This window comes from Lolium perenne, chromosome 2 (assembly GCF_019359855.2).
Source record: "Lolium perenne isolate Kyuss_39 chromosome 2, Kyuss_2.0, whole genome shotgun sequence".
Lineage (NCBI taxonomy): Eukaryota > Viridiplantae > Streptophyta > Magnoliopsida > Poales > Poaceae > Lolium > Lolium perenne.
The window spans coordinates 3,781,966-3,791,823 of record NC_067245.2 but is presented as its reverse complement, the minus strand read 5'-3'; the positions used below and the strand labels follow the sequence as shown (position 1 = coordinate 3,791,823).

The 9,858-nt window shown below is 48.7% G+C and overlaps 1 protein-coding gene across 1 annotated transcript; it reads left to right on the top strand.

Annotated features, from left to right (window-relative positions):
* Positions 1-7,336: 7,336 nt before the first annotated feature.
* LOC127330945 (uncharacterized) lies at positions 7,337-9,567 on the top strand. Its single transcript, XM_051357027.1, has 3 exons — positions 7,337-7,585; positions 9,045-9,088; positions 9,185-9,567. The coding sequence occupies exons 1-3, from the start codon at positions 7,412-7,414 to the stop codon at positions 9,300-9,302; spliced, it is 336 nt and encodes a 111-aa protein (XP_051212987.1). The 5' UTR covers positions 7,337-7,411; the 3' UTR covers positions 9,303-9,567.
* The last annotated feature ends 291 nt before the right edge of the window (positions 9,568-9,858 follow it).

Below are 9,858 nucleotides of genomic sequence, written 5' to 3'. Positions count from 1 at the left end.
AGCGAAGTCCGGCGGAAGCACGGCGTAAGTTCGCCGGGCGCAGGAGCTTGAGCGAGCGACGGCGGACGGAGAGCGGCGGTGGCGCAAAGGCGTGGAGCTCTGTGCGCGAAGGATGAGGAATGCGAAGAAGAAGAAGAAGAACGGGCGGTTGTGCTTATAAAGGAGAGAGAAGGTGGGCAGGAAACCGCTGGGCCGCGGCGGTTCGCCTCGCGGCCCGCGACGGTTCGCGCCTTGGGCCGCCACGTGGCGAGGGTATACACGCGAGAAAATGGGACGCCACACGGAGGCGCACACGGGATCCCGAGGAGGTAGTGGGATCCGCAGCGGTGCATTAAATGAGCGCGCGGGAGTCGAAGCAATATGACAACTGACACTGGCGCGTCAGGCACAGGGCGCATGTCTCTGTCAGGCGCGGGGCCCGAAATATTCTCGACTTCGCCGAGGGAGAAGTAAAGACACGTGATACCGGAAAAGAGAGATGCCGGAACGTGCCTTGCAAAGAGAAGAAAAAGAACAAGGGTAAAGGTGCCGGAACCAAGCTCAAGACATGAGTGATTAAACCGGTATCTTAAAGAGATGAAAACCTGGCATGGTCTGTAGGATAGAATCCTCCAGGCCATACCAGCTTCGGGGACTAATGTTGGGGGGATAACCCCCGGTATGCCAAAGGCATGCCAAACCGGATGGTTTGAGCCATCAAGATACCGGTTTGATGTTCTTACCGGAAGCCTGGTAGGAATTTGGGAAAGCAAAGCTAGGCCGGTATCCCCAAAGGGGTATGCCGGAACCCGGTAAAGAAGGTACCGGAAAGGAGGGCCTGTCGGCAGGACTGGTCAAAGATTCTCTTCTGAGCAAGAAGACAAGGATGAGCTAAGCAAAGTGGCTTTAATCAGAGCCCTGGCGCCGAAGAGAGGGATGACGTCCAAAGAAGCCGGAGGACATCAGCAGCCCTGATTAAAGAAGACCCCGGCGTCATCTGTGATTAAAGTAACTTTGTACAGTAGCCTTGTAAAGTAGTTTGTCCGGTCAAAGATGCCATTAGGGTTTCTTGTTCTATAAGCCACCCTCTCCCCTATATAAGGAGAGGGGGCACTGCCTCTTGCAGGCGCGAGACCACAGGAGAGTTTAGGCAATCGAACTTGTAACCATGTTGTGATCAATGAAGCTAGCGATCTAGTAAAGAGTTCTTCCTCTTGTCTCTCTTCTTGTATACCGGTCTCTGGCTGTGTTCTTGAGGAAAGCATCCGGAAGTTCTTCCCATCTAATCGCAAACCCTCCCCCGAATCCTCTTGCGTCCATTCGGCCCCAATCTAAGCCATCCTATGGCATCTGCTCGTTCACCACGACGACAAGAAGCCCTGGTCGTCGGGGACCCGGGTGAGGAAGAAATCGGAGCCGCGGACGACGGCCGCGTGGTCCGGGTCGGCCAGGCCGCGGAGGGGCACGAAGGAAGGGATGTCTCCGACGCGGTGCCTGACGAAGAGGCCGAGCAGCGGCGGCGGGTGGAGGTCGTGGAACCGGGGGCGGAAGGTGGGGAAGGAGCAGACGGCGTGGAGGAAGGTGCGGCAGGCGAAGGCGGCGCGAACGAGGGACGGCAGCGAGGGGAGGCGGACGAAGATCTCGAGAAGAAGGTCGTCGCCGATGGTGAATATGGTGGTGGGAGCGGGTTGGGGGCATTCCGCCGCCGGCGGCGGCGGCGGCGACAGTTGGGAGGCCATGGCTGGAGCAAGGATTGACCTTTTCTTTCTCTTTCCACGGTGAAGTCCGTTTTTGTGCATTAGCTAGTGGGCCGTACTTAGGTCCAATGAGGACAGTCCACTGCAGACAATCGGCCCAGAGAATATAGAAAAATCCATAGCATTCTCTTTTGAGATAAATAAATAAAAAATTCAATGGCATTGAAGCCAAAGAAAAACATAAAACCATTTTTTTTGCGAAATGGGGGAAATATCGCCCCAGCTTCTGCATCCAAAGGATGCACACGGCTTTTTATTAGATTATTCACGAACCTTACAAGAAACAATACAAAAGATCAAACTCGAAGCAACCTTACTATACCTACAGTGGGATGAAGAGGGTGACAATACACCAACTCACATCAACCAAAACTAAATGCCTTCCCAAATCGCCCAATAGCAGGTGAGAAACACATCCAGTCAAGCAGACTCTCAGCGCACGTCAACACACACGCCACAGGAGTTGCTCCCCCCCCGTCTTCCTCGACTCCATCTTCAAGAGAGATCATCGCATTAACCTTGCAAGACCTGCCGTCAATGCCACCATGACGCCAGACGGCTCCACCCTCCTGCACGTATACATCATCCCGCATCTGTCGTCGATACACTGCAGCACCATGCCACTGAGACTCAACGCCAACAAAGTGGTAGATGAACACCACTCCACCGAAAACCGCCAACATCCAGCAGCTGCTCCAAAAACGATGCCCCAAGCGGTAGAACGACGCAGGGCGCGCCGCCATCGTCCGATCCGGGAGACCCGGACCTAGGGTTCCCCCGGAGCAGCACGAGTGAGAAACCGTAGACTGCGTCGACGATGCCTTCAAGAAGGTAGCGGCGCGACACGTCGCCATCGTCAGCCAACCGAGGTCGGAACACGGTTTTCACCGGCAGTCGCGCATCCCCAACTCGCCGAGTGTAGCGCCAAGACGGGCAAAGATGACGCCTTCGACAAGGTAACGACGTCGACCGACGTAGCCATCATCCGCCAAGACCGAGGTCAAGGCTCAGTTTTCACCGGCCGCCATGACACCCCGGACTAGATCACCATCGCCGGAGACCTGTGCGAGATCCCATAATCACCCACACAGGACTACCAGCCTGGCCGACCACCTCCGACGAAGAAGAAGGCCGCCTCCACCATCGAACCCGAGGCTGCTGCCCCGGGCGTCCTCGTACCGCGGGAGAATCCCAAGGTCACCCCCTCGCACCGGCGAGAAGCGGAGGGGATGTCGCCATCCCACCACCAGCCACCACCGGTGTGCCGCCGCCGGGAGGTAGGGGAGGCCGCAGCCCAGAGGCCACCGTCGCCCCTCCATCCTCCGACCGCCCCCGCCCCGTCATCACACGGGAGGCCGGAAGTCCACCGCCGCCGCCCCCCCATCGGGAGGCAGGAAGCCGCCGCCGCTGCATCGAGGGGAGGACCTAGCCGCCGTCCCCGCCGCGCCATGAGGGAAGCCCACCGCTGCTGCCACGCCCCGCGGCCTTTGCCCGGCGGCGGCGGCGGGAGGGGCTAGGGTTTCTGGGGTGCGGGAGGGGAGGGGAGGGGAGGCAAAACCATTTGTGTTAAACTTTTAGAAATCAAAAGAAAGTCATAGAATTTACACAGTTAGATTACGTCTGACTTCTCTTGGTTGAGTGAACTAGTTTAAACGAATTTGGCTCATGTATATAGGGTGTGAAGGGGGGGCCCACGTATATCCTAGGTCTTCAAACTCACAAGTCAGAATTTTGTGCAAATGTAGTGAACTATTGATGGGCATTGTCTCGTCGTCGACTGCTTTGGGAAAGACTTGGATAGCCAAATATGCCGAGATATTTCGCTCCTCTTACTTACGCTGATGAAGCCAGTAAAGTTGCACTCTTGCTCTCTCTTAATTTCTTTCATCGATTCTACTTTATCCGTGCAACCATTTGGGGTGTGTTTTGTTAAGACTGCTCAGGCTAGTCATAGTGGGAAGTAACTTAGACTAGTAACATATGCCATGTTACTAGTCTAGGTTACTACCTTCATAGTGGGTACTCCCTCCGTTTCGTTTTACTTAGCGTTCTAGCTAAATTACACATACCAAGACAAGCGACGGTAGAGCTATTTTAGTACTTTAATGGACTAATTTGCCCTCAGCTACAGTCCCACTTCCATGATTACCATAAATACATGCATGCACAGCCCACCATGCATGGATACGTCCTCCTCGCCTCGGTTCCTATCCAAATGAATGCATGCATGGCCACACTCCTCTCTCAGCTTCGTGAGCGCGCGCAGCTTTCACTCTTTTTCTTCTACTGGCTTTAATGCATGGCAGGACCAGCGTGGGGGCATATTGGGAAGTCAAGGTGCAAACGCTAAGTAAATTGGGAATTTTTTAAAAAGCTAGAACGCTAAGTAAAACGAAACGGAGGGAGTAGTAACTTATATGTGGTGTCATGCATTGTATCATTTATTATGTTGTAGACTCATCTTGCCTTGAGCTGTGTGATGTTATAGTAACATAGCTAGTTACCACCTCACTCTTTTTCTTCATTTATTGCTATAAGCATATCACCAAAACACCTTGAAATGTGTGATAACTTAGCTAGTAATATCACACATTTCAAGGTGTTTTGGTGACATGCTTATAGCAATAAATGAAGAAAAAAAGGAAATGGTAACATCACACATTTCAAGGTGTTTTGGTGAAATGCTTATAGCAATAAATGAAGAAAAAGAAGGAGATGGTACTCCCTCCATACCGGTTTATTGGGCTTATTAAGAAATGCACCGCAACCAAGGTAATCTCCTATAGATGGAAAAACTCCACCGGTTGAGCTTTGAATCCCCCTTTTAACGTTGTTAATTGTGTCTAGTAATTATGGAAGGTCAAACAATTAACATGCAAGTGCATGCATAGGGCATTGCTTGGTGCACGGAGAGTTTCAAGGGAGAAATTATAGGGAGGAGGGCCACAAAGGCTATTAAATCACTGATTTAATGCTAAACTAAGACTAATTTTTGGGGATATCTCTGATTTTATAAGAAGCCCAGTAAACCGGTATGGAGGGAGTAACATCACATACCACAAGACAAAATGAGGCTACAAACTAGTAAATGAGACTTTACATGATACCACCTCTAAGTTACTTTTTACTATAAATGTAGTAACATGAACTAGTAACTTATGCATGACACCACTTTATATTACTCCTCACTATAAATAATGTAAGTTAAGTTTGTACATAAAGATAGCAGCCGTTTCTTTCGTCGAACCTAGAAATGCAAGGTGGCTGCAAGCCCGTATGTTCGCGCTTCCAAAACAAATAACACCTCCAGTCCAATCTCAGTAGCAAATGCATCACGGTAAAGCTGTTTATTTTTCTGATAATATAAAAACCCAACGGCGAATATAAAATTTAATTACGATTTACTTTCCAAGCCATAAAGATTCCATATGACACTACAAAGTAAAACGTTGGAATTGGAGAAAGAGAGACCATACCATGGACAATACAGTTCACGAGGCAAGTGCTTAGAGCATCTCTAATAAACTCACCAAAATGTCTGTTAGGTTGATTTTGCCATTGACCCAGAATAGAAACTGTAAATAGGAACTGAAAAAACGAAATTTAATTCTCGCGGAAGAATTCATCGATGAACACATATTTTGAGGATAGTTGATGCTCCGATTGAGCATCAAACTTTACATAATTTCTACTAAGAACCAAAATTAACTTATAGCCACCGCCGCGACCTACCTTTGATCAAAATTCGGCCCCGTGGGCCTCTACGCACGGCGGCGGGGGTGGTGGTGGAGGAAGGCGAGGCGGCGGACGCGTCGAGCTCGTACTCCGAGTCGAGCTCGACGATCCCCGCCACATCGTACTCGCGGACAGCGTCGGCCTCCTGCAGGCGGCAGCGTGCTTGCGCCTCCGCCTTGGACACGGCCACCACCTGCGTGATGACGTCGTCCTCCTCCTGGTCATCGTGGACGTAGTCACCCGCGGAGAAGATAGGCTCCCGCGCCGGCGCCGCCGCCTCCTCCTCCTCCGAGCTGTTGTACACCGCGCGAGCTTCCCCGTGGGCGCGAGCCCCCAGTTCGTCCATCGGCGGGCGATGTGCTTGCGTGCGACCTCCAAACGGTTCTATTTGCACCGCTCCGCCTCTGTGCGGAAAATGGAGGACTGTGGCGGCGAGTCCCCACCGCCTAAACCAATGCCTCCCCTAGCGGAGCTTCCGCGGCTAGCCATGGGGAGGTCGAGGTGCGGCGAAGCGCCGCTGGCGATGCAACGATTTCTCGTCGGAGGAGGTGGGGCGAGGAGGCGGAGCAACGACAGCGACAGAGGGAGTAGGGTTTAAAAACCGAACTTCCCTCCGCGGCCCGTTTTAATACGGGGCGAGGGCCTCACATTTCTCTGGGTTGGCAGGGTAGCTCCGTGTGTCCTGCGACGGTCGTTCTCCATGATAGTCGCGAGAGCACTTGTTCTGGTTTTCGGCCGTTTTTCGCTAATAAACCGGCCAATATCAGTACTTATGCTCTATTGATGAAAATGGCAAGTCTTTTTGACTCGTTAAAAAAAGAATCATGCAAAATAGATTTCATGAGGGATTTCGGAAAACTTATTTTTGTTTTTGTGGTGTTATTGTGATGGGAGTGTCTATTTGCTTCGGCACGATCTTTGTTTCTTTTTCTTTTTCAGCCGTGGGGTGTATTCTTAATGTCTAGACTTGATCTTGTTATTATATGGTGTAGAGACTAGGTGTAATTAATATCTTTTTACTATTAGTATAAAAGAAATTAGCCTTGGGTTTTACTCTCATCAACCTAAACTCATCTCTGCTATCCACACATGTCCTAAAACCTAAATTTGGTTTGTTCTTCTGAAAGTTCAATGTTTAATCTCCTCCTAGATGGTGCTTCACATCATCATCTATTGCCTATGTATATAACATAGACGCACAATAAATCTACCGAGGATTAAGCACTCGTAGTTTGATGACATTGATATTTGTAATGCAAGCATGGCTACTGTACACATTATATAGGAGGTCTAAAATACAATAGTCTGATCCAAACACTACTTATATCTATCCACACTTAATACCGCTCAAAATCCTAACGTAACCCAACTCGTATATGATATTTCACACAAGCTCAACAAACTTCACCTTGACAAATATTGTCCACCATCTTGGGTTCGGCAAAGCTTCAAACTTCCTGGTTGTTTTTTTTTTTTGAAGTTAACTTCCTGGTTGTTTTTCATGATATGCTGCTGCCCTAAACTCCATATGATCCCACCTACAAATATAGTTCCTTCCTTCTTCCTGTTTAACACAATTACACACTAACCAATGGTTTACGTGAAAGTGCTTCCAACTTAAAGAAATTTCATCGTCATCCATGTGTCCCCTTTCGGATAGTTTTTTAAGAGAAACAAAGTCTACAGGAAAAAACAATGAAAATAGGATAGGTCATGAAGTCAATCGAGTGAGATATGAGGTTCGCCAGGGAGAGATACTGTCTCTACTTCTTTTTTTTCACTACTGTTTCATAAATCCCTAGAAGGGGACTGTTTTGTAAATAAGAAAGTGAAGGCTTTTTATTCGAATAGCCCCCTGTTTTATATGGGAAGTTGCAGAAACACCGAGAGAGCACGAGAGAGAGAGAGAGAGAGAGAGAGAGTGGCCGGAAACGAGGAAGATGGCGATGCGGTCCCTGCTCCGCAAAGGCCCCGCCCTCGCCCGCGCTCTCGGGTCGCCGGCGTTCCACGCGCCTTCGCCGACGCCGACGCTCCGTCCCAGATCCCCGACGTTCCAGGCGGTGCAACCGGCGGCGGGGTCTCGATCCCTGTCGCAGGGTCAAGGCGCAGCGGCGGTAAGTACCCTAAAACTCCAGCTTTTCCCCCGTGTTAGCCAAAAGGGTAGAAACTTGGCTTCCCTCCGGCGCCAGGGTCGGCGAGTCAATTCGCTTTCTGTTGTTCTCGCTGCCGGTACAAATCTTCAGATCTGTCAGTTGTAGTTCGCGTGGCTCCTGTCCTGTGGAAGGAGGGCGCGTGTCTTGGTGGAAAACACAGGGCCACCGTCGAGCCATGGATCTCTCCTTTTTTTTCCAGCTTTGGAACTCTTGCTTTGGCATACCTTTCGTAGCTTTCAGGTTTGTAAGACTTGCAGGCTTCTTTTATACGGTATGAAATGGAATCTCTGTGTTTGTTCAGTGTCTCTTTCCAATTCCATATATTTCAGCTGCTTCTAATTTGATGGGCGGCCACATTGTACATGCTTGTCACTGTGTGAATTGGTCAATGTCATGCTTCTACTCCATTGATCAGATAGCAGTGTGCGGGATTAATGGAGTTTGTTAATCCAGATACTTGAAGGAGCGTTGAACCTGCTATAGTAGAAATTGTTTATGGAAAATCTACTCTAGTCGTCTAATTAGATACCTCCTAGTAACCAGTCCATCACGGTTTCGCTGCGCAATTCAGTAGACACACAAAGGTTGGAGCTTCGGAGTGTGGCGGCTCTCGGGTGGAAGGCGGTCAGGAGATGGAGCAATCAGGACGGTGACCAACAGCCGCGGCGTCGGCTGGGCAATCTGGCGAAACGAGGGACATTGGATTCAGTGGCTGGCCGGGGTATTGTCAGGTGTAGCGGCCGACCGTGGACGAGGTGTGTTGGGCCGGCGACGTAGCAGAATCGGTGGCGCTATCGAATTGGGCGGCGGTGCGAGGACTAGAGCAACGGGACGGAGCGGATTTGGTAGGGGAAGGGAGGGTGGGGAATTATGCGAGAATTAGCCGCCGGGGAGGAAAAATTTGGGAGATCCGAGCAGGAGCAAACTGCTCTGATACCAATTTGTCAGGATCCTGCTAGGATCTGATGAACTAGGATAGGTAAAACAGGGAATTTAGAGGAATTAAGGCAAAAACTAGGTAAATTGCTGGATATAAACTGCAGAAAATTAAGGCAGGAAAGTAAGAACTGGTACTAGATAAATTTGGTATTTGATTTCTTGATTGCTTTCACAGGATACACAGATAGCCTTATATGGAGTGAGGCTAGGTACAAGATGATGGACTAGTTGAAATACCAATACTGCCCTCACACACTAATAACCAGTAGTAACCCCATATTACCTACCAATACCATTCCCTGACAATAGGCTAGGGTTCCACTGCCACAATCCTCTCAAAATGGGAAAAAACATCTGTTTTAAGATTCTTCTTAGTCCTTTCATCCAAATCATAAATTAGGAACTTATTGTAACTCAACCAGTCAATTTTAGCACTACGAAGCATTCAAAATTCAGCGCCACTCACAGATTGCCATTGTAGGAGGAGATGGGAGAAATACGGCGTCGGTTTGGTGAAGTGGTCAGGTAAATTGCATTTAAATGCTATTATTGCAATGCCTAGAAAAATAAAGTAATCTTGGTTTATTCAATTACTTAACGCAATTGCCTTTTCACCTGCAGAGCTGGCATTGAGGAGGATGATAGGACTAGGAAGAAACTTAAGATGATCATGTGGGCATCCAATGCTATTATTATCCTCAGCGTGACCTCAAGTCTTCACATGCTCAACAATTTCTAGTAATGAGTAGATTCTAAGCTGTCTTGGTTGGAACTATGGTTTTGCTTCATTGTAATCCAAGCTATTTAAGAACCTGTCTAGTAACTCTCATTTTCTTTATCCCGATGTTTTTTTCTTCGCTCGAAAACTTGCAGCTATCTCCTACAGAAGTTGTCTCTGGTCGATTAAAAACTTATACTTTTTCCTAATAAGTAGGATTAGTTAGTATTAAAATCGAAGTTGGAGTTGGAGTATGAGAGTGAATTTATTGCCAGATTCTGTCCGAGGGATTTTGTGTTCTAGAATTCCCATATATGTCTTACTTTGCAGCAAAAGAGTAGGCTCTGCTATCTTTTCCTCACATTAAAGAAGATGCTGACAAATGTGATCGTAGAAATTAGTAACAGCATATACTTCCACCTACAAGATTGTATCAACAAATTATCATCAACTACCTACTACTACTACTGATTTTGCAGTTGAGAATTAAAATCTTTAGAAAAAAGATATGGAGTACTGTACTTTCCTCCAGGATAAGGTTGATTGTTTGTGTCAATATGTGCTGTCGGGAGAACGA

Excerpts from the sequence above, each read along its gene's own strand:
- LOC127330945 (XM_051357027.1), top strand. The coding sequence starts at position 7,412 with ATGGCGATGCGGTCCCTGCTCCGCAAAGGCCCCGCCCTCGCCCGCGCT. Across the intron at positions 7,586-9,044 it reads AGGGTCAAGGCGCAGCGGCG|GAGGAGATGGGAGAAATACG; the intron begins GTAAGTACCCTA and ends TTGCCATTGTAG. Across the intron at positions 9,089-9,184 it reads CGGTTTGGTGAAGTGGTCAG|AGCTGGCATTGAGGAGGATG; the intron begins GTAAATTGCATT and ends TTTCACCTGCAG.